The sequence below is a fragment of the Xenopus laevis genome, chromosome 6L (genome assembly GCF_017654675.1).
Source record: "Xenopus laevis strain J_2021 chromosome 6L, Xenopus_laevis_v10.1, whole genome shotgun sequence".
NCBI classification, from domain to species: domain Eukaryota; kingdom Metazoa; phylum Chordata; class Amphibia; order Anura; family Pipidae; genus Xenopus; species Xenopus laevis.
The window spans coordinates 20,449,240-20,474,152 of NC_054381.1; the positions used below are offsets into that span (position 1 = coordinate 20,449,240).

A 24,913-nucleotide genomic window follows, 5' to 3' on the forward strand; every position below is an offset into this window, starting at 1 on the left:
CTTCGACCATTCCTAATCTAAAACCTGACGAATTGCTGTTTTAGCCTTTAGGGGAGCTCCTAGAACCTATTTGGAGGGAATTTGTGGACTTTGAAAAATTGGGGGAAAACTTTGAATCGTACGATTGAAATGAGCTATTACTTCGATTCAAATTCAATCGATAACTGACCTATTTGGACAAAAAAACTATTTCGGTTGGTCTTTTTGAATTTCGAAGTTTTTCAAATTCGAAATTCTACCCTTGATAAATCGGCCCCCTAATATACTGTTAGCAACTGGTAAAAGCTGTGTGTTTGCTTTAGAAACACACAGCCATTCAAGGTGGCAAAAGGAGAAAAGGCACAGGTTACATAGCATATAACAGATAAGCCCTGTCTAATACAATGGTGTTTTATTTGTTATCTGCTATGTAATCTGTGCATTTCTCCTTGTTTTCCAGTTTGAATGGCTGCCCAATGGCTACACAGCAGCTTGTTTATATAAACTATAGTAGTCTTTATAAAGCAAACACACCAGTTTTACCAGTGCAGGGCCACAGTACATTATTTTCTAATTACTTTGATACACTTTGTTTTTGGTGTTACTGTTCCGTTAAAAACAGTGGATCGACGTTAGAGTTGGAGTCAAAGCATTAACTCCACGGCCCTATGTGTTGTGCCAGATGCTTTATAGCAGAGACGCACTCAGATTCTGGGAGATTAGTTGCCCAGCGACAAATCTCCTCTTCTTCTGGCGACTGATCTCCCCGAACTGCCTTCCAGCCAGCTAGAATGTAAATCGCCAGGAGGATGGCTATCGGAACGCTTCGTTTTCCGAAGTCACCCGAAGTTGACTCAAGGCAGGGGAATGCAGTCCTAGGAAGAGCCGAATAATCGCCGGGTGACTGAATCTCCCCAAATCTGAGTGTGTGTCTCTGCCCTTATACACACAGATGCTTTATATACAAACACACATTTATTTATCTTGTTTTCCTTTCTCCTTCTCCCCCTATATCTATCAAATCTGTAGGTCAGACAAATCTTTTAGAAGTTTCCTCAGGGTCTTCTTCTGAGCTTCTAGAATCACTAATCCAGCCTGCAGGGAAATTACATACTCTTTGCCTTCTCTGCTTCCCTGAGAAAGTAGAAGCCAAGATGCCAAAAAGGTGCATGCAAATGATAACAAACACCAATCAAACTCAAATATGAAATTGTGATTCACATTCTGAAACAACGCTCCAGACTTGTTTGAAGCCCAATGGTCAAATCCCCTTCACTGTCCTCTTAATCTCAATGCTCATGAGTCCAAAACCAGAGGGAAATGTCAATCTGTTTTATGACAGTAGAGATCTTTGAGGGCCTTCAGTTCCTCGATCAGAGTCTTGTTTTGGTTTTCCAGTACGGCAACGCGATTCTCAAGGCATTTCACGTATTCCTTTTTCTTTTTGCGGCACTCCCGGGCAGCTTCCCTGGAAACCAAGCAAAGTATTGTTAGTACAGAAGTAACCACAGCATGACAACTAGAACACAGAAAATACCTGCTTACAGTAGCAAAATAATGTTTGTGATTGTCAGGTTCCTCTTGGCAAATACCGATCAATATACAGACTTCACCATCAGCAACGGTTTCCCTTCTCTTGAAAGGGAAAAGTACTGCTCTGTGCACATGAGTGTTCTTGTAATATGGTATAGTGGTGTGCAAATAGGCAGTTAGGGCCAGATTAAAAAACAGGGACACAGAGCTAAAGTATCCTTAAAGGGATCCTGTCATCAGAAAACATGTTTTTTTCAAAACGCATCAGTTAATAGTGCTACTCCAGCAGAATTCTGCACTGAAATCCATTTCTCAAAAGAGCAAACAGATTTTTTTATATTCAATTTTGAAATCTGACATGGGGCTAGACATTTTGCCAATTTCCCAGCTGCCCCTGGTCATGTGACTTGTGCCTGCACTTTAGGAGAGAACTGCTTTCTGGCAGGCTGCTGTTTTTCCATCTCAATGTAACTGAATTTGTCTCAGTGAGACATGGGTTTTTACTATTGAGTGCTGTTCTTAGATCTACCAGGCAGCTGTTATCTTGTGTTAGGGAGCTGCTATCTGGTTACCATCCCATTGTTCTTTTGTTTGGCTGCTGGGGGGGGGAAGGGAGGGGGGTGATATCACTCCAACTTGCAGTACAGCAGTAAAGAGCGACTGAAGTTTATCAGAGCACAAGTCACATGACTTGGGGCAGCTGGGAAATTGACAAAATGTCTAGCCCCATGTCAGATTTCAAAATTTAATATAAAAAAAATCAGTTTGCTCTTTTGAGAAATGGATTTCAGTGCAGAATTCTACTGGAGCAGCACTATTAACTGATTCATTTTGAAAAAAAATTTTTTCCCATGACAGGATCCCTTTAACTAAAATATGCCCTATTGTCGAGACCTGAAGTCCTAAGCTGAGAAGACTAAGAACTCATCCTACGGTATTAAAATGTATGTAAATTTCTTGTTGTACTAAAGCGGGGGGTTAGCAAAACTTTTTCACCCAGGAGCCACATTCAGATTTAAAAAAGGTTGGAGAGCAAGAAGTTCCTGTGGGTGCCAAATATGGGCTGTGGTTGGGTTTTGATTAGGGATGCACTGAATCCACTATTTTGGAGAGAGATCCGGCCGAATACTGAACCAAATCCTATATGCAAATTATGGGTGGGTAGGGGAAAACATTTTTTTAACTTCCTTGTGACAAAAAGGCATGCGATTTACCTTCCCACCCCTAATTTACATATGCAAATTTGGTTCGGCCGTGCAGAAGGATTTGGCCGAATCCTGCTGAAAAAGGCTGAATCCTGGCTGAATCCCAAACCGAATCCTGAATTCAGTGCATCCCTAGTTTTGATAGCCCCCCTGTGGATTGGCAGACTACAGGAGACTGTTTGGCAGTACACGTGGTTTTTATACAACCAAAACTTGCCTCCAAGCCTGGAATTCAAAAATAAGCAACTCTTTTGAGGCCACCGTGAGCAACATCCAAGGGGTTAGTGAGTAACATGTTGCTTGTAAGTCACTGGTTGGGGCTCACTCTACTAAAACTATTAAAATTGTGTATTATTTGTAGGGATGCACCAAATCCACTGTAAATCCGTGTCTGTAAAATAAGCCAGCAGACCAGTAAATGCCACTCTTATTAAATTACCCCAAGAACCCATAACCCATGTAAAGAATCTGATGAATTAACACCCATAGCCTTTCCCTCATTTGTACTCCACACCACACACCCATCAGACATAGATGAGCATGGTACAAGTATGGGATCCGTTATCCGGAAAGCTCCAGAAAGGCCTTCTTCCATAGACTCTGTTTTATCCTACTAATTAAAATTTTTAGAAATGATTTCCCTTCTCTCTGTAATAATAAAACAGTAACTTGTACTTGATCCCAACTAAGATATAATTAATCCTTATTGGAAGCAAACCCAATTTTCTAGTAGATTTAGGGTCAGAGCACACAGGTAGATACGGGAAGATTAGTCACCCGGCGACAAAGCTGCTCTTCTTCGGGGCGACTAATCTAAAATGTAAATCGCCGGCCGGATGGCACTCGGCGCGATTCTTTTTCCAAAGTTGCCTGATGAGGAAAACGAATCCCCGTGGGAAGGCAGTTCAGGGAGTTTGTCGCCCCGAAGAAGAGGAGATTTGTCGCAGAGCGACTAATCTCCCTTAATCTGCCTGTGTGCCCTGACCCTTAAGGTATGAAGATCCAAATTACAGAAAGATCCGTTATCCGGAAAACCCCGGGTCCTGAGCATTCTGGATTGCAGGTCCTGTAGTAGATTTGCTAGCTGTCAGTAGGTGCAAATGTTTGACGTAAGAACCTCATACCGTGACAGACAAAGAAACTGCCCCTCCCTTTACGTTTGCAGGGCGAGTGTGCTGTCAGAATGACAGCAATTCAAAGGAAAGTGAATGTGAGGAATGACACGAGGGAGAGGATAAAAACATAACGTGTATATTTAAATATCAAACTTAAAATAGCTCAGTTATTAATATCCTTTATTTATACAGCACGTATATATTCCGCAGCACTTCAAAGTGATAGGGAGGGCTGGGAGAAGCTCTATTAATAAGCAATGGAGCTAAAACAGAGCTTGACTTACAACATAAAACAGATACTCATTTGTACAATAGGGTATATTTATATGGTCAACTACCTGCCCCAGAATTTCCAGATATAAATATATATATATATATATATATATATATATATATATATATATATATATATATAAATATATATATATATATATATATATATATATATATATATATATATATATATAATTAAAAAAAACATAAAATTGAGCACAGTGTAAGCCACTTTAAAGGGGATGCTCACCTTTGAGTTAACTAGGAGTACGATGTAGAGAATGATATTTGGAGACAATTTGCAATAAGTTTTCATTTTCTATTATTTGTGGTTTTTGAGTTATTTAGCTTTTTATTCAGCAGCTCTCCAGTTTGCAATTTCAGCTATCTGGGGTTGCTAGGGTTCAAATTAAACTGGCAACCATGCATTGATTTGAATATGATACTGGAATATAATTAGAAGAGCAGTCTGACTAGTAATATAAAGGCACAATAACAATAAATCTGTAGCCTTACAGAGCATTTATTTTTTAGATGGGGTCAGTGACTTCCCATTTGAAAGCTGGAAAGAGTCAGAAGAAGAAGGCAAATAATTCGAAACCGATATAAAATAAATAATGAAGACCAATTGGAACGTTGTTTAGAACTAGCTATACAATAACATACTAAAAAAGTTACCTTAAAAGAAAATTCAACCCTAAAGTTTAAAAATCCCTACCCCCCTCCCCTACATAGACCCCCCATCCTCCCCCAGCCTAAGTGTTACCCCGGGCAAATGCCCCTAACTTTTTACATACCCCTTGGTGCAGATTCAGGCATCAGAGTTCACGGGCGCCATCTTCTTCTCTTCGGTAATAATCTGAATGAGACTGGCGTGGCGGCCCATGCACAGTTGGAGCAATTTTCTGTTTCGTGACAACTGCACATGCGACAAAACTCATGAAAATTGCTGAAGCGCCAGTCTCATTCTGAAGATTACCGAAGCAGCTGAAGATGGCACCCATGAACTCTGATGCCTGAATCTGCACCGAGGGGTAAGTAAAACGTTAGGGGCATTTGCCTGGGGTAACACTTAAGGTGGCCATAGACCAAAGGATACGTTCGTTTGGCGACATCGCCAAATGAGCCGATCTTTCCCCAATATGCCACTAATGGGCATGGCTATATCGGGGGTAATCTGAACGTTCGGCCATATGGCTGAACGATCAGATTACGCCGACAGCGCAATGGGCTCCTGCAGGATCGGTCGGCACAAAATCAAACCGCTCCGATCAACCAATCCACCAATCTCCGCCGGACGAAAAATATCGTGACTCTCCAAACACGGTCCAAAAATCGTACAAATCCTCGATACATACGATAGGATCTTTGCGTCTATGGCCAGCTTTAGGCTGGAGGGAGGAGGGTCTATGAAGGGTAGGGGGTAGGGGTTTTTTAACTTTAGGGCTGAATTCTCCTTTAAAGGTGAACCACCCCTTCAAAGGTGCTTTCTTTTCAATTAGCCAGTTGCGCATTGGATAACAGGAAATGCATTTCACATAAAATACAGGTCAATTGGAAAATTGAATTGCCGACTCTACAACATACTAAAAGTTAACTTAAAGGTAAACTGCCTCCTTTATGAACCAAATTTCCAGTTGTTAAACCAGAAATTTGGCTCTTCTAGTACAGAGTGCAATGATGCAGCCCCCCCCCCCTAGACCCTCAGACAGCTGTGGGAATAAAACTGCCCCTGATGGGCACTACTGGATATAAATAAAGAATAGAAATAATTGCATGCTGCATAACCCCCCTCTTTAAAAAGAGACAATACTGAGGCAAATAGTGACTGCCATTGGCAAGATCACTCTTTATTAGTGATTGCAGACAGATCAGCAGTTTATACAGTGACACGGGACACAAATCCCTAGACCCTAGTGCTCTAAATACTCTAAATACAGGCCAAAACAAATAGCTGCCTCTGCTTACCAGTAACGGCACACAGGTCATTTATCACCCAACTGCTTTAACAGTAAGAAAATGTATTTTTTACTACATTTCTGCCTTTAAAGGAACAGTTCAGTATAAAAACAAAAACTTGGTAAATAGATAGGCTGTACAAAATAAAAAATGTTTCTAATATAGTTATTTACCAAAAATGTAATGTATAAAGGCTGGAGTGACTGGATGTCTAACATAATAGCCAGAACACTACTTCCTGCTTTTCAGCTTTCTTGCTTTCCTCTGATTAGTTACCAGGCAGTAACCAATCATAGACTCGAAGGGGGGCACATGGGTCATAACTATTTGCTTTTGAATCTGAGCTGAATGCTGAGGATCAATTACAAACTCACTGAACAGTTATGTCCCATGTTGCCCCCCTTCAAGTCACTGACTAACTCAGAGTTATAGAGCTGAAAAGCAGGAAGTAGTGTTCTGGCTATTATGTTACACATCCAGCCTTTATACATTACATTTTTGCCTAACTAACTATATTAAAAACAATGAAATCAAACTGTGGTGTAAATAGTCAAACCCCCCCCCCCCACACACACACACATCCACACAAAAACACACATCCACAAACTTACCGGTTTTTCAGTAGCCGTAACTCTCTTTTCCGGGTAACTTCTTCTGCCATAACCTGAGGATTGTGCAGGTTGTTCGTACTTGCAGCTACAACAACTCCTTGAGGTAAAGAAGAAGCCGGGGAGCGGATCTGATACACAGTCATGTCTCCTGTGGCTGCTGAAATAATGATTATTGTTAGAATCTAGCGGTTTGGGATAGTTTTCCTTAATACTGTAAATACTATAATACACAAAACATTCCATGTGCCACAGGTCTAATGAAATCTTCTCTATTAGTTCATTATCAGTTTGCTATATATGATTTTATAGTGTTAAACAAAGCAGATTATTTATATATATATATATATATATATATATATATATATATATATATATATATATATATATATACATACATATACACACACACACACACACACACACACACACACACACATGGGATCCATTATCTGGAAACCCGTTATCCAGAAAACTCCGAATTACGGAAAGTCTCCCATAGACTCCACTTTTATCTTAAAAATCCCAAGTTTTTAAAAAATTATTTCCTTTTTCTCTGTAATAATAAAACAGTAGCTTGTACTTGATTCCAACTAAGATATAATTAATCCTTATTGGAAGCAAAACCAGCCTATTGGGTTTATTTAATGTTTACATGATTTTCTAGTAGACTTAAGGTATGAAGATACAGAAGGCCCAGGTTCCAAGCATTCTGGATAACAGGTCCAATACCTATATGTGTGTGTGTGTATATATATATACATATACACACACACTGTGTATATATATATATATATATATATATATATATATATATATATATATATATATATATATATATATATATATATATATATATATATATATATATATATATATATATATATATTCCAGGATTTGGTTCTGGATTTGGCCAGGATTCAGCCAAATCCTTGTGCCTGGCTGAACCAAATCTGAAAATGTAAGTGTGTGTGTCTGGTCATTTCCCTATGGAACCAGACTGTAAATTATATCCTTATAAACGGAGCGTTCTTAATAGGGGCCTCAGGCCACCAAATTTGACGCTGGGTGTCCGAATTTGACACCGTGTGTCCGAAATGGAATTTGACGCCGGCGACCAGAATTCCGACTTGCAGACCCCTCCACAAAATGTGGATTATAATGCATAATGTACCCCCTACTAGAAATGTATAGATAACAGATATATTGTAATATCTTTATAAACTGCAGTAGGGGGGTACATTATCCAATATATATATATATATATATATATATATATATATATATATATATATATATATATATATATATATATATATATATATATATATATATATATATATATATATATATATATATATATATATATATATATATATATATATATATATATATTACAGCCACTAGCAAATAAGGAATTCAAATGGTTATTTAGTTAGACCAGATGGGCCAGTCAGAAAAGATACAGCATCTATCCGGAATGCTTAGGAGCTGGTGATTTCTGAATAAGAATAGCACCTTGCCTTAAAGAGGTTGTTCACCTTTGCGTTAAATAAGTATGATGTTGAGAGTGATATTCTGACAATTTGCAATTGGTTTTAATTTTTTTCAAGTTATTTAACTTTTTATACAGCAATATGGTTGCTAGGCTCCAAATTATCCTAGCAACCATGCACCGATTTGAATATGAATAGCAGAGGGCCTGAATAGAAAGATGAGTAATAAAAAGTAACCACACCAAATACATGTGTAGCCTAACAGAGCATCTATTTTTGTAGATGGGGTCAGTGACACCATTTGAAAGCTGAAGAGAGTCCAAAGAAGAAGGCCAATAATTCAAAAATGATTTAAAAAACATATAAAGGCCAATTGAAAAGTTGCTTAGAATTAGTCTTCTAAGATACAAAACATACAAAAAGTAAACACCCAATTTAAGTAACTGTACTTGCAACCATACAAGCTGGGCACTTATGTAATGAGGAATACTGGATAACAGGGTTCCAGGTCCCATTGTGTATTACGGTTTCATTATCCAGGTGGGTTAAAAAGGGAAAGTCTTTAATTTTTACTATGATGTAAGCACTTTTCTATAACATGTCTGCTCTGTATTTTGATGTTATTCAATAACTGCTGTATTTGTTCAGCACTTAGCTTGGATTACCATTGCTATCTGGTTAGGGGTCATTTACAAAGACAGAATTCTTTCAGCTTCAACAGTGACATCACCATCATTACATCAGCTTTATATAGTATCAGACAGCTTTGAGAAGGAACTATGGTATCACCACAATGACATCAGGGATGACAAGAGCAATGACATCAGCTCTATATATAAACACAACATAAGACGTGTGTTTTTACTGAACAATACCAAACACAGCACATTAGAGGTTAAAGTTAAAGTCTTGTACTTCATGAACTATCCAACAGTGCTTACTATACCTGATATCCCACTGTTACTATAGACATCATCTCTCCCTACTATACCTGCTATCCCATAGTCACACTCCCTTCCCAGAGACTATTATCCCACTGTTACTATAGGGGCACCATCTCTCCCTACTATACCTGCTATCCCACAGTCACACTCCCTTCCCAGAGACTATTATCCCACTGTTACTATAGGCACCATCTCTCCCTACTATACCTGCTATCCCACAGCCACAATCCCTTCCCAGAGACTATTATCCCACTGTTACTTTAGACACCATCTCTCACTACTATACGTGCTATCCCGCAGTCACACTCCCTTCCCAGAGACTTTTATCCACTGTTACTATAGGCACCATCTCTCCCTACTATACCGACTATCCCACAGCCACAATCCCTTCCCAGAGACTATTATTCCACTGCTACTATAGGCACCATCTCTCACTACTATAACTGCTATCCCACAGCCACACTCCCTTCCCAGAGACTATTATCCCACTGTTACTTTAGACACCATCTCTCACTACTATTCGTGCTATCCCGCAGTCACACTCCCTTCCCAGAGACTTTTATCCACTGTTACTATAGGCACCATCTCTCCCTACTATACCGACTATCCCACAGCCACAATCCCTTCCCAGAGACTATTATTCCACTGCTACTATAGGCACCATCTCTCACTACTATAACTGCTATCCCACAGCCACAGTCCCTTCCCAGAGACTATTATCCCACTGTTACTATAGGCACCATCTCTCCCTACTATACCTGTTATCCCACAGTCCCCTCATACTACATCTCACAACGAACTTGCTGCTAAATAGCAACTCCCATCATCCCAACAGCCAAAGCCTCCAGCCGTGGTAGATGATAAACAAGTATAGCTGGTAGGGATTGTCTTACCAATAACAGGGGGCTGTTTAGTGCAGCTTTGTTGCCTTTACAGTGCCCTACTATTGAGAGTTAAAAGAATGTGAATGTGGCAATGTGAGTGGCAATGAACACCTCCCCCAGGCTGTGACACTGTCAGAGTAATGACCAAAATGTAACTTGTTCTTGTTGGCAAAGCAGTGACGCTGTGTTGTGATGACAAACTTATGGCTGGCTGCCCTAAACCCCCTTCTGTAGGAGGCTAGTCTAGTGCAGGGCCCCATAGGGTAAAACAGGTGTAATAGGGCTAAAGCCCCGCAGGACAGCTGGAGGGACACAGGTTGGTTTAACTATGTGAAAGCTGTAAAAGAGATGGCACGTTACAGTAACAGAATAGACAGTTGCTAACTCCCACCCTACCACCGACATGACGCAATAGTCTGACATCATAACATCACTGCCGCTATCTGATGTTAAATGAAAGGCACAGACATGAAACTCACACCTTACTCACCCCACATGGTCCCTAAGTAGAAGCTCAAGCAGCTCACATGGAAGAAGCCTCCCTGGGAAAGACCAGTGTCTGTGAAGCCTGAGAGGGGAATGAGCAGCAGCAGCAGCTGAGCCCGGCGGGAGCAGAGTATGAGTCACACTCAGTGACACAGTGAGGCTGCGCTGACGTCAATGTGCAGCTTGTTTGGAGTCTAACGTTTCCATTCCCCGCTGTAACTCGATTCCAGGAAATCTCATGACGTCAGTCCCTTTAACTCAATTAGCGGCCAAAGAATGAACCATTTCAGGAGAGGGGAGGAGCAGCGCGGCCACGCCCCTCCACTGACACTTAAAGGGGAAGGCGTCACGTCAACTGGAAACGATTTACGATTAGTCCGACTGTAGAAGCAGAAGTTTTACCGACGGACTTTAACTCCCGTGAGCCACCGCTGCCGCACCTGAGTCTCACGTTCACTAAGTGCCAAACTTGTACATCATGGAGACAATAACCAGAAAGCAACCCCGTGTTTATTATTAGTTGCCTTTAAAGCACTTACCGTAGCTGCCAGTGACTGCCATAACACATCAGACTGCCCTGCCCCGGCACCGGCTGTTTATATAGAGTCAGCGGCGCTGATGTCATCGTGACGTCACCAATCACCACCCATGCTTCTAGTAAACTCTATCCGCGCCCAGGCGGGCTGACGTCACTCTTTATAGTGAGATCGCTGACGTGTCTTAACGGCACAAGCCAGATAAAAGGGGAGGGGGGGGAGGCACAGAACAATTGAATACATTCAGCAGCTTTTCAGGGACCCAAGGGAAATATAGGGGCCCCAGTAACAGATTGAGAATGTTTATGACATCATTGCCAAAGCTCAGGGGAGCCCTATAATGATTTTGCTTTGAGGCCCATTAACTTAAACTATTTACACAGCTGAATAAATGTGACAATCTCAGCGCTGGCTCAGGTTTGGTTCAGGTTCAGGCATTCTTCTTAGGGTTCAGCCACCTGGCCGGCTAAAATGATGGTTGACCCCAATTTTATTAATAGGGGAAAAAAAGATAAATATATATAGGAAGGCCGGTATTTTTTTTCCAGAAAAGGTGGCAACCCTAATTCTTGTTGAGATTTGAAAAGCATGTGTCCAACCTTGGGACCTATTGACGGAAGGGAGAAAACACACGTCAGCAGCACTGATGTCGCAATTATAACTTTCATGGTTGGCACATGTTCTATTAACAATACAAATTGTATTTGTATTACATACTGTTCATACTCCCAGGCCTGGGATGGGATTCAAAATAGGCCCTGGCACTTCAAGCACACAGAGGCACAAACAACCCCACTGGCCCAATAAATAGTAACTTTCTATCAACATCTTAATTTAGGACTCCAGCCCACAGACCCTGTAATTCAAGGGGGTCCTGGTTCTGAAGGGGTCCTGCTGCTACTTGGATCTGCAGGGACCTTAATGTGCCTGTGCTACCGCTCACACCTCCTGGGATTGAATGTAGTAAATTAAAGAAGGAAAAAATGTACATTATGGCTATTTCTGCAGTGATCTTACTGGCAAGTCTGGGGTTAATGGAATAATTGATTATTTCTGCAGTGATTTTACTGTCAAATCAGGGGTTAATGATGTATCATTGGCCATTCCTGCAGTGATCATACTGGCAAGTCTGGAGTTAATGGAGTGCTTATTGACCATTTCTGCAGTGATCTTATTGGCAGTCTGGGGTTAATAGAGTGCTCAATGGCCATTTCTGCAGTAAACTTACTGGCAAGTCTAGAGTTAATGGAGTGCGTATTGGCCATTTCTGCAGTGATCTTACTGGTAAGTCTGGGGTTAATGTAGTGCTTATTCGTCATTTCTGCAGTGATATTACTGGCAAGTCGGGGGTTAATGGAGTGCTTATTGGCAATTTCTGCAGTGATCTTACTGGTGAGTCTGGGGTTAATGGAGTGCTTATTGCCAATTTTTGCAGTTATTTTACTGGCAAGTCTGGGGTTAATGATGTTATGATTGGCCATTTCTGCAGTGATCTTACTGGCAAGTCTGGGGTTAAGATAATGCTTATTGGCCATTTCTGTAGTGATCTCACTGGCAAGTCGGGGGTTAAGGGAGTGCTCATTGGCCATTTCTGTAATAAACTTACTGACAAGTCTAGAGTTAATGGAGTGCTTACTGGCCATTTCTGCTGTGATCTTACTGGCAAGTTTGGATTCAAGTTTGCATTCAATTTACTGGCATGTCTGGAGTTAATAAAATACTTATTGGCCATTGCTACAATAAACATACTGGCAAGTCTGGGGTTAGTGATGTTATCTTTGGCCATTTCTGCAGTGATCTTACTGGCAAGTTTGGGGTTAACTGAATGCTTATTGGCCATTTCTGTAGTGATCGTACTGGCACGTCTGGGGTTAACATAATGCTTATTAGTCATTTCTGTAGTGATCTCACTGGTAAGTCTGAGGTTAATCGAGAGCTCATTGGCCATTTCTGCAGTTAACTTACTGGCAAGTCTTGAGTTAACGGAGTGCTTTTTGGCCATTTCTGCAGTGATCTTACTGGCAAGTTTGGGGTTAATGGAAGGCTTATTGGCTATTTCTGCAGTGATCTCACTGGCAAGTTTAGAGTTAACAGAGTTCTCATTGGCTATTTCTGAAGTGATGTCACTGTCACAGGTACCACAGTGAGTCATGGAATGTTTGGGCACAATATGTCTTGCAACACAGTTTCAGGAGTCAGAAGTGAAAAGAATTTAAACAATCTAAAAAAAACAAATGCTTTAAAGGAAATCTAAACCCTTGAAGCAAATACATGTAACATTTGCTCTACTAAACGCCATTTATATTAAATATTTCAATACATTCGAATATATGAGTAATTTTTACAGTGGCTTCAGCTGTTGGTCAGTTCTGGTGACCGGGAGAAAATTTCACAAGAGAAATAAACTCTTCTGCTACTGGTCTGCTTAGAGAAAGTCGTCCTTCTCTAAATCACATTTGTTTGTTTTGAGGGTTTGCATTTGCTTTCATAGAAATCACACTTAAAAATAAATAAATGAAATGATGTATCACTGCTAGTATCATTACTAGATACTGGAAATGTATACACACATATATATATATATATATATATATATATATATATATATATATATATATATATATATATATATATATATATACTTTATACATCTGCCATCTAGTGGTAGTCTCAGGGTAATGCACTTCACTTATGTAAAACATTCAAAGCACATGTATCTACTATATAAATGCCTTTTTCCCCTAAGCTTAGAAGGAATTAATGCAGGGATGTCAACTAACTCAATGTCATGAGGGCAACTAATGACCCAGTCTTTTTATTTATTTTTTTTAACCTAATATCTATTTACCTCTAACGTTGTAATATGGAATAAGGACTCAAAAATACCCTAATCACATGGGGTGTATTGAGGTCTCTGTTAATGCTAAAAAGATAATGCCACCCCCATCCTCAAGATGGTAAACATTTCATTCAATGAGCTTTAAGCAATAGCTTAGTAAAATTGACATTAAAAGGCACACAAGGCTAAGAAATGATGGATTCAATGGAATATAGTTTGCAGGAATTCCCATAGCAAGTGATGCTTCATTCAGAAAGTGATTGCTTTGCAACTCAGCAAGTATTCCACCATTTCCTGATTATTTCCTGATAATGTGACCCCAGGTGACCTTGTTCGATTACAGTTTGTGAGTTAGGTTACTTCCTTAGAGCAATCATGACTGCTTCCTCTGCTATAAACACAAATACTGTACACAGATAAATGGTTTCCTGAGCAGAATAACCCGAGCTAGTATGATATAATTCATATTAAAATTTGAATAAACACCCTACTATTAAGAGGACACATGCTGGGCTTAAAGGAGAACTAAAGCCTAAGGTTAAAAAACCCTTACCCTCCACAGACCCCCAGCCTAGCTTCTACCCCTGGCAAATGCCCCTAACTCTTTATTTACCCCTCGGTGCAGATTCTGTCCAGCAGGTTTCACGGGGGCCATCTTTAGCCACTGTAATCTTCGGAATGAGACCGGAGCTTCGGCCATTTTTAGTGAGTTTTGGCGCATGCGCAGTTGTCGCGAAACAGAAAATTGCTCCAACTGCGCATGCGTCGCTACGCCGGTCTCATTCCGAAGATTACAAAGAAGATGGCTGCCGTGAACTCCGCTGGACAAAAACTGCAGGGAGGGGTAAGTAAAGAGGCATTTGTTCGGAGTAACACTTAGGCAGCGGGAGAGGAGGGAGTGGGGTCTATGTAGGGTAGGGTATTTTTAACTTTAGGGTTTGCTTCTCCTTTAATTATACTTTTATTTAAGTTTATTAGTGGTTCCTTCAATCAATCAATAGTTTTTTCCTGCTGCAAACTTAAAGGGGTTGTTCACCTTTGAGTTAACTTTTAGTATGATGTAGAGAGAGATATTCTGAGACAATTTGCAATTGTTTTTCATTATTTGTGGTTTTTGAGTTATTTAGCTTTTTATTCAGCAGCTCTCCAGTTTCCAAGTTCAGCAATCTGGTTGCTAAGGTCCAAATCCCCCTAGCAACCATGATTTGAACAAGAGACTGGGATATGAATAGGAGAGGCCTGAATAGAAAGACGAGTAAGGGTTAGTCCACACGAGGAGATTCGGGGAGATTTAGTCACCTGGCGACTAATCGCCTCTTCTTCTGGGCGACTGTCTTTGCATGTCTTCCCATCCGCTATAATGAAAAGTCACCTGCGCTAAAGCACACGCAGCGATTCGTTTTCCAAAGTCACCCGAAGTTTCCACGTGAGGCAACTTCGGGCGACATCGGAAAATGCAGCGCAGGCGACTTTTCATTATAGCTGATGGGAAGACACGCAAAGGCAGTTCAGGGAGATTGTCGCCCAGAAGAAGAGGCGATTAGTTGCCAGGCGACTAAATCTCCTCGAATCTCCTTGTGTGGACTAACCCTAATAAAAAGTAGCAATAACAATACATGTCTAGCCTTACAGAGCATTTGTTTTTAGATGGGGTCGGTGACCCCCTATTTGAAAGCTGGAAAGAGTCAGAAGAAATAAGCAAATAATTAAAAAAAAGAAGATTGAAAAGTTTCTTAGAATTTGTCATTCTATAACACACATTCCCCCATATGTAATATAAGGCACTAAGTTTGCCCAGGTGCAGTAACCCCTGACAACCAATAAGATTCTTTCATTTAAACAGGTTACAAGTACATGCTACCTGCTCATTGGTTGCTATGGGTTGTTGCCCTTGTGCAAACTTAGTGCCTTTTATTACATAATCCCATATAAGTTAATTTAAAGGTGACCCACTCCTTTAGGGCTCTTACTGACGAGCGGTTGAAGCTGCGCTTCCCCTGCTTTCCGTTTTTCTGCGTTCAGCCGCAGGGGAGCGCAGGAATAAACACATTAAGCTTTTTCCAATGGGGCTGTACTCACACAGTCGCGTGTAGGCGCCGAACGCAGGTTGAGGCGCAACATGCTGCATTTTTCCTGCGTACAGCGCCTACACGCGCCTGTGTGAGTACAGCCCCATTGGAAAAAATGTAATGCGTCTATTCCTGACACCCCCTCCTAGACCACCTTCAACAGCCTATGAATTTTGGTTTGTATGTACCAAGTTTGTATCTAGTGTCTAATATTACCAATGCTCCCCCTTTATCTATGGGTTTAAATATAAACTGTTTACTTGATAAAATGGACTCCTAATTGTGATTTTCTCATTTGTATATATTATATTCAAAGTTCAGTAGGGGTTTCTTCCTATTTTATTTTTTAACTTCATGATGTCACCTTTTACCAATTCGATATATATGACTCCAGCACCACATCTGGGGGAAGTGGGACAAAGGTACTTTTATTTCGAAGAACCTTTTGAACTGATGGAATCGGCTAATTTGAAGTGGGTTGCTTGGAAGAAAGCTTTTCTCCTGGCTGTCACCTCTGTCTGATCTTCAAGGAAGACTCTGTGGTCATCAAAAGGCCAGATAATTCCCTGCCCAATGTGATTTTGGGGTCAAGACATTGTCCTGCCAGTGTTCCTTACGCATCCTAAGGCAAAGGAAGACTTTGGCATAAACTCAACCTCGAAAGATGCGGCCAAATACCAACATAAATCCTAATTTGCACATGCAAATTATGGATGGTGTTATGTTTTGGGTAGCCGAGGATGAGTTGAGTAGTAGTAGAGCTCTCATGCAGCCATTATACAACAGTAACTTTCACTTTCAAGCTGTCCAGGAAGTATGCACAGGATAAGTCTGAGCACAGTGACATCTACAGGCCATTTGTATAAACACCACAGCTGGGAAGGGAAATTGTGGAAAAAACATTTTTTTACTTTCTTGTTTTGTGACCAAAAGTTATACAATTTCCCTTTCAGTCCCTAATTTGCATATGCAAATTAGGATTCAGATTGGTCAAACAGAAGGATTCGACTGAATCTTAATCCTGATGAAAAAGGCCAAATCGCTAAACCTGAATCCTGGATTTGGTGCATCCCCAGTGTTAAAATCCTAATAATTCCTTCAGGACCAAAAGGTGGTCTACAATTGGTTGAGGAATTAAAGAAGACCTAAGTCCTAAAAATGAATATAGCTAAAATTGGCATATTTTATAAACTGAATTTATTGCACGAGGCTAAAGTTTCAGCTTGTCAATAGCACCAATGATCCAGGACTTCAAACTTGTCACAGGGGGTCACCATCTTGGAAAGTGTCTGTGACACTCACATGCTCAGTGGGCTCTGAGCAGCTGTTGAGAAGCTAAGCTTAGGGCTCGTCTCTAATTATCCAGCAGAAAATGAGGTTGGTCTATAATATAATCTGATGCTACAGGGCTGATTATTAAATTCTGATGCTGATTGCACTGGTTTCTGTGCTGCCATGTAGTAATTATCTGTAATAATTACTAATCAGCCTTATATTTTGACATTTCTATTCTATGTGTACTGTATATTGTGAGTGGGTCCCTAAGCTCAGTAAGTGACAGCAGCACAGAGCATGTGCAGTGAATCAGCAGAAAAGAAGATGGGGAGCTACTGGGGCATTTTTGGAGACACAGATCTTTACTGCTAAAGGGCTGTGGTTGCCTTGGGCTGTTACAGAAGCTCAAAACATAATGTACAACATTTTCCCTACTTTTTTTGTTAAGCTTTAGTTCTCCTTTAAATCCTGTATCTCAGAGAATTACAAGTTAAATGCAGTGCCAGTCCCTTCAAACTGTTGCTTCCTGAGTGTTCCAAGCTGGAAGAATTGTGTAAAAACACTGTTTGGTTATCTCTAGATAAGTACGGGTATGGGATCCATTATCCGGAAACCCATTATCCAGAAAGTTCCAGAAAGGCTGTCTCACATAGACTGCACTATAATCAAATAATCCAAATTTTTAAACTCCATTTTATCCAAATAATCCAAATTTTTAAAAATAGTTTCCTTTTTCTCTGTAATAATAAAACAGTAGCTTGTACTTGATCCCAACTAAAATATAAAAATCCTTATTGGAAGCAAAACCAGCCTATTGGGTTTATTTAATGTTTACATGATTTTCTAGTAGACTTAAGGTATGAAGATCTAAATTACAGAAAGATTCGTTATTTGGAAAACCCCAGGTCCTGAGCATTCTAGATAACTGGTCCCATACCTGTATTATAAACTAGATTTAGAGCCAGCCAATAGGGCTAGTTTTTGGAAATGGGACCTGTTATCCAGTTGCTCGGGACCTGGGGTTTTCCGGATCACAGATCTTTCCGTGATTTGGATCTTCTTACCTTAAGTCTACTAAAAGATCATTTAAACATTAAATAAAGCCAATAGGCTGGTTTTGCTTCCAATAAGGATTAATTATATCTTAGTTTGAATCAAGTACAAGGTACTGTTTTAATATTACAGAGAAAAAGGAAATTATTTTAAAAAATGTGGATTATTTGGATAAAATGGAGTCTATGGGAGATAGGCATTCTGTAATTCGGAGCTTTCTGGATAACGGGTTTCCGGATACTAGAACCCGTACCTGTATAATGGACCTAATCAACGACCTCTGAGCTGAGACTGGTACAGAAAATAAAGGAGACAGGTATGGGGCAGAGATTTTATTTTAAAAGGTTGGCTGTCGTTCCCTGTCCTTCACTGTGCGGTAGGATTTTTTAATTTCTTATATTCACAAGCGCCTGTGTGTTACATTACACAACTGAAATAACCTTGCTCCTGATGTAACTGATCATATGACTAAGGATCGTTTATATAGATATTTCCTAATTATTTATGGCTGTTGTGTATTCCAAAATAACTTGTTTCTACTATAATTAGTTTATTTCTCTGACATTAAACTGAAGACTAAGGGGCAGATTTATCAAAGATCCAGTTTTTTTTATGGCCAAAACTGTCAAATTCGACAAGGGAATTGTTAAAATTAGATTAGAGTTTTTTTTTAAAAATTTAATGAATTTTTTGAGATTTATCATACTCAACTCTGGCTCTTTAAGAACTGTAATTCAGCTATTCGCCACCTAAAACCTGCCAAATAGCTGTTTTTGTCAATGGGAGGCAACCTGGGATCAATTTGGAGTTGTTTGCAGCCTTCCTGACATTCACGTTTTTAAATCTCTAATGGAATTCGATTCGAGTTTTTGGGTCAATCCTATTCACACGAGTTAAGAAAATTCGATTTTTTTAATACATTTCGATTGGTCGAATCTTGAGTTCATGGGAGTTTAAAAAAAACTCCCATGAATTCGAAATTCGACTCTTGATAAATCTGCCCCTAACACTATGGTGCATTATGAACCTGTTTTCAGTGACTATAGCAGCTGTTGAGAACAGATGGAGCACAAATGTACTTAAAGGGATGTTGAGTGACATGTTTTCTATAGAAGTTGTGTTTGTGTGTATTCTAGTGGGTCCAACATGTTGCCTTCCAGCTGTTGCCCACCCCCGGAACTGTGGAAAAAAGGCAGGACAACCCTGGTGTATCTCTACAAAATGTATATTCAGTATTTATCTTATATAAAAATATCCAAAGGTTTTTATAAACTACTTACAACAGAATATATTGGATAGATTTCATCATATATAGTTCTCATAGGTAGCAACCACATTACTGAAAATGCAAACTGGAGAGCTGCTGAATAAAAAGCTAAATAACTCAAACATCACAAATAATAAAAAATGAAAACCAATTGCATAATATCACACTTTATATCAAATGGAGAGGCCCATTTATCAAAGGTCGAATTTCGAATTCACGGGAGTTTTTAAAAACTCCCATGGACTCGAAATTTATTAAAAAAAATTGAATTTTCAAAACTCGGGTGAATAGGATCGACCCGAAAATTCGAATCAAATTCGATTCGAGTTTTAAAAAAAAACTCGAATGACCGGAAGGCTGCAGACAACTCCAAATTGATTCCTGGACATCTCCCATTGACTAAAACAGCAATTCTGCAGGTTTTAGGTGGCGAATAGTCGAATCTGAGTTTTTAAAGGGCCGGAAGATGATAAATCTCGAATATCACATTAGAATTTTTAAAAAAACTTGAATCCAATTTTAACAATTTCCTAGTCGAATTTTACAGGTTTGGCCATAAAAAAACCTTGAAAATTCTAATTTTCACTTCGACCCTTGATAAATCTGCCCATTATTGTTATTGCTGCTTTTTATTACTCATCTTTCTATTCAGTTCCTCTCCAATTAATATTCCGGTCTCTTATTCAAATCAGTGCATGGTTGCTAGGGTAATTTGGACCCTAGCAACCAGATTGCTGCAATTGCAAACTGGAGAGCTGCCGAATAAAAAGCTAAATAACTCAAAAACCACACAAAAAATGAAAACCAATTCCATATTGTCTCGGAATATAACACTCTATATCATACTAACAGTTAATTTAAAGGTGAACAACCCCTTTAAACTGTCAGACTTGGTCCCCCTTTAGGGGCCTGGAGCAGAGGATGAGGGTGCCCAGGCTAAAGGCTAATTATGATGAGATATGCAGAGATAATAGTGGAAGCCCAGCTTGAAGTGCTATTAGGCATTTTGTCATTTGGACACATTTTAAAATGCATGTTACATTTCTACAAGCACATATTTTGCAATGAAAAAAAAAAAAAAAAAGGTTTAAACTTAATTTTTTTACAGGCCCCTTGCCCAGGGATTAGTTCCTATGTGGCAGCCAGAAACCTTTCTGCAATAGGTGCTTCTCCTCCCTTTATTGTTGTTGTCACTGGATTGGGCTCTGAAGGAAGAGAGCAGCTAACACAACACGTTGCTCTCTTGGCTTCGTTAATTACTCTGGACAGTGGAATGGATGGTGTCATTCAAGAGTAATTACTATCACGTTGTCCTTTATATAGCACAAATGTATTACACAGTTCTTAAATAATATACATTATATCAGCCTCTGATGTGAATAGTGTATCTGTTCCATTATGTCAATACAGTCCCATTCAGAAAGTTAGTCATTTACAGTGTAAATATAACACCAACGCCTGCACTGGTGGAGCTTAGACACTAATCCCTCCCCCCCAAACACACAGAAGCATTCATTAGAGGAGCTTCATTAAAAGATGATTAACCTATCTGTGCATTTGTGGAGTGTGGTACCAACCCCCCATAATACCTCTATAACTAGATCACTTTGTGTGTGTGTGTGTATAATGATCTGATAAGAAAACCTCACATGAAGTCAAAATTCGACCTTTGATAAATGTGCCTCACCGGAGAAAGGCGAAAAGGCGACGTCAGCTTGGATTCCTCTGTGCTCTGAAACGGAAGTCAGCTTTGTACCGATAACCGATCACCGAAGCTTTATCAGCATCTGAAGCTTAAATATATGCTCACATCATTACCCACAAAGCTGTCTGAAGGAATAGAAACATACATTTAAGTTGCAGACACTGAAAAGTGTTTTAGGTTTCATTTGGTGTTACTGGTCCTTTAAAGGTGAAGGAAAGGCTTGCAGCACTTGGGGGTGCCAAATGATTGTAGTTACTTAACCCCAGGCCGGTACTCCTATCGGCGGAAAACTGCACCGACCCAGGGTTATACCAGCGAGCACCACAGATCGATCCACTTCCGTCTTCAAATTTCCCGGGGCAAACGCATGCGCAGTTGAACGAAATAGCCGACTTTTTAGTTAAAGTTCGGCTTTTCACTCTAATGAAAGTAGAAGACAAAAGAAGATCTCTCCATGGTGCTCACTGGTATAACCCCGAGTCGGTGCAGTTTGCTGCTGATAGGAGCACCGGCCTGGGGTTTAAGGTAAGTAACTACAATCGCTTGGGGTGCCTAACATTTGGCACCACCAAGTGTAGCAAGCCTTTCCTTCTCCTTTAAAGGAGAATTCAACCCGTAATAAAACCCCCCCCCGGGCAAATGCCCCTAAATTTTTACTCACCCTTCCATGCAGATTCTGGCCTTGGAGTTCATGGCAGCCATTTTATTCTTCTCCGTAATCTTTGTTCTTCCTTAATCCTCGCGTCTTGACTGCATTTCCGTCGCATGCGCAGTTGGAGTAAATATCCGGTCCCGAACCACTGCGCATGCAGCGAAAGTCACGAAAATTTCTGCATTTGTTTTTGGAAATTTTTGTGACTTTTGGCACATGCGCAGTGGTTCGGGACCGGAAATTCACTCCAACTGCGCATGCGCCGAAACTTCCTAAAAAGACAGATGAAAGAAGATGGCTGCCGTGAACTCCGAGGCCACGGAGGGGTGAATAAAAAATTAGGGGCATTTGTCCGTGGAGGGGGGCGGAGGTACGCTGGGGGGAGGGGGGTCTACCCAGAGTAGGTTTTTTTAATTACGGGTTGAATTCTCCTTTAAGGTGGCCATAGACATAACAATTATGATCTTTTCTGCGACCAAGATCGTTTATTTTCAATACAGACTACCTGGCCGGTAGTTTACCACCCTGGAAGGTAAAAAATTATGGTTGATCGTAATTTTAATAGTGAAAAAAGATGAACATATAGAAGGGCCAGTATTTTTTTCCAGAAAAGGTGGCAACCCTACCTACAACAATGCTAATTTCTCCAGGCCCTACTTTGTACCATACTCTCTCCTTTTTGGTCCAAATGGAAGAAAAGGCTCTGATAGCAGCAGCTACTTTTGGCAACCAGATAAATGATTTATTAAGCAGCAGCTGGCCTGGTACAGAGTGAGAGAAAGAAACATAAATGACTTGTAAGACAATACTAGGAACTTCTATGGCGTGAGGGGACCAACAGTAATCGTGTTTTGTTCTCTAACAGAAGAAGAAGGTTTGAGCAGTCTGTGAGAGAACCTTACACGACCTACTATCAGTTTCCGGCTTACGCCCAACTCGTCACTCCCACATTGCGTCACCGCGCTGACGTGAAGTCGTGACGCCGATCTCGCGTGATGAGACTTGCGGCGTTGGGATTTTCTGTAAGACAGGAGCCTGCACTGAACAGCTTTGCGGGAGGTGTAAGTAGCGACGCGGGACTGCGGGCTGTATAAGGAAAAGCGGCGCTGCCGGGTATTATGCGCGTGTTTGTATGGCCGGCCCCCCTGCTGTCACTGAGCTGCACACTGCGGAAGGGAGGGCGGGGGTGTCTGTACTTTCCCCAGTACATCTGCCTGTGCTGCTCGTTTTGTCACTGAACTTTTGCTGTGACTGGAGCTGTATAGGGATTGGATAGTAGTGACAGTGAAGTTTGGACTCACTCTCCTCCCCCGCAGCCTGTCCTGTGATAAAAGGAGAGTTGTGTAGCGGAGAGACCAGACACTCTAGCAGCCTCCCTCCTTCCCTTCACAAATCTGACTGACAGCAGGTAACCAAGTAAGTGCAGCCAGGCCCCTCCCCCCTCCTTGGGACCCAAAACCCACTGGGCCCGGGACGACCCCTCTGACGGCGATTGTGCGTATTTACGCAATACAGGGAACAGCTGATCCGCTTATTTCTATTGGCTACTGTGTCAGCACTGACAGGCGCTGAATTGGGAGCTGTGCAGACGCCCAGAGCGGATTTCAGCTTAAAAATGAGCATTCTAATGTTTTTGCCTCAAATTGGAGCTGTGTCAGCACTCAAGCCATCACTGTGTCTGTCAATGTAAACAGAGGAAAGTGGATGGGCCTGTATACTGTATATACACACGTCTGGCTAAGCCTTTAGGCTACTGTCACACTGGGCTGACTCTGATAACACAGGGCGACAATCGGATCCTTATCCCAGAACCACTGGATTGGCCCAGGTGCAGACGCATGGAGCAGGTTTCAGCAGCAGAATACATATTCAGTTGTTTTGTACGGGCCGGCCCAATACCCGTAGGACCTGCTGATTTACCCTGTTTCGGCCGATCTCATCACACCATTGGCAGGCAGGTTCTGGTTGAGATCTTCTGCTTGCTCTCCCCACATGCAACCTTAAAGGTGAAGGTATCCTGCACTTGGGGGTGCCAAATGTTAATCAACCCCAAGTGATTCTATTGACTTACCTGAAACCCCGGTGCTCCTATCAGCAGAAAACTGCACCGGCCCGGGGTTATACCAGTGAGTTTTAGTTAAAGTTTGGCTTTACGTTCTACTGTGCATGCACAGCCGTGCGAAGAAAGAAAAAGATGGAAGTGGACTGATCCGTGGTGCTCACTGGTATAACCCCAGGCTGGTGCCGTTTTCTGCTGATAGGAGCACCGCACGGGGTTTCAGGTAAGTCAATACAATCACTTCGGTGTGCCTAACATTTGGCACCCCCAAGTGCAGGATGCCTTTCCTTCTCCTTTAAAAGAGAACTAAACCCCCACTTTTATAAGTCCCAACTGGCCCCTCCCTGCCTCCCCCCTGCTAAGTGTTACCCCAAAATTGTGTCCCCTGTAAAATTACTGAACACACATGGAGAGCCAGCACAGCAGAGCTCACAGGCACCATCTTCCGGTGCTTTGGTAATCTTCGGGTCTTCTTCCTTCATTTAGTCAATTTCCGTCACTTCTGGTGCTTGTGCAGTTGTAACGAACTGGAAAACTGCTCCAAATGCGCATGCACCAATATGCAGCTCACTTTACGAGAATTACAGAAGTGCTGAAGATGGGGCCCATGAGCTACGCTGCGTTCACTCTGCATGTACGGTCAGTAATCCTACAGGGGACACAATTCTGGGGTAACACTTAGCAGGGGGACAATGGGGACTTATCACAGTGGGGGGTTGAATTCTCCTTTAAACTGCCAGCTTTCCAGTTATAAAAGCGCCCATCCACCTTGTCCTGCCCCTTTTGTGGCAGCAGCTCATGTCTGTAATTAGAGGATAGACTGCAGGTTCGGGTCGAGTTTTTCTCAAACCCACGCATCACTAATACTCATGTTTTTTTAATTCAAATCTGCTCTGTGTACCTGAACCCGGGCCACACAGTAGTTCCCAAAGAGGAGAATTGATTTGAGAGTAGGGGCTGACTCTAGGCCTGCGTT

General features: G+C 41.1%; 2 protein-coding genes across 16 annotated transcripts in view; one reads left to right on the forward strand and one right to left on the reverse strand.

The window, feature by feature from the left end:
• Positions 1-550: 550 nt before the first annotated feature.
• Positions 551-22,026, reverse strand: crem.L (cAMP responsive element modulator L homeolog). 7 transcript variants are annotated; one of them, XM_018267170.2, is made up of 4 exons: positions 21,888-22,026; positions 21,209-21,351; positions 6,676-6,832; positions 551-1,447 (listed from the first exon to the last, which is right to left on the reverse strand). In XM_018267170.2, the coding sequence occupies exons 3-4, from the start codon at positions 6,816-6,818 to the stop codon at positions 1,303-1,305; spliced, it is 288 nt and encodes a 95-aa protein (XP_018122659.1). In that variant the 5' UTR covers positions 6,819-6,832; positions 21,209-21,351; positions 21,888-22,026; the 3' UTR covers positions 551-1,302. The 7 variants fall into 7 exon arrangements, with proteins under 7 accessions (XP_018122659.1, XP_041421747.1, XP_018122654.1 ...); XM_041565813.1 differs by lacking the exon at positions 21,888-22,026 and having other exon boundaries at positions 21,209-21,353; XM_018267165.2 differs by lacking the exons at positions 21,209-21,351; positions 21,888-22,026 and adding an exon at positions 11,022-11,164.
• A 765-nt stretch (positions 22,027-22,791) lies between these two features.
• The window catches only part of cul2.L (cullin 2 L homeolog), a 67,940-nt gene continuing 65,818 nt past the window's right edge, over positions 22,792-24,913 (forward strand). For 4 of the 9 annotated variants that reach the window (XM_018266249.2, XM_018266252.2, XM_018266248.2 and 1 more), the window contains exon 1: positions 23,004-23,294. The gene's annotated coding sequence lies outside the window, so the exon portion shown is untranslated. 9 annotated transcript variants of the gene reach the window in all.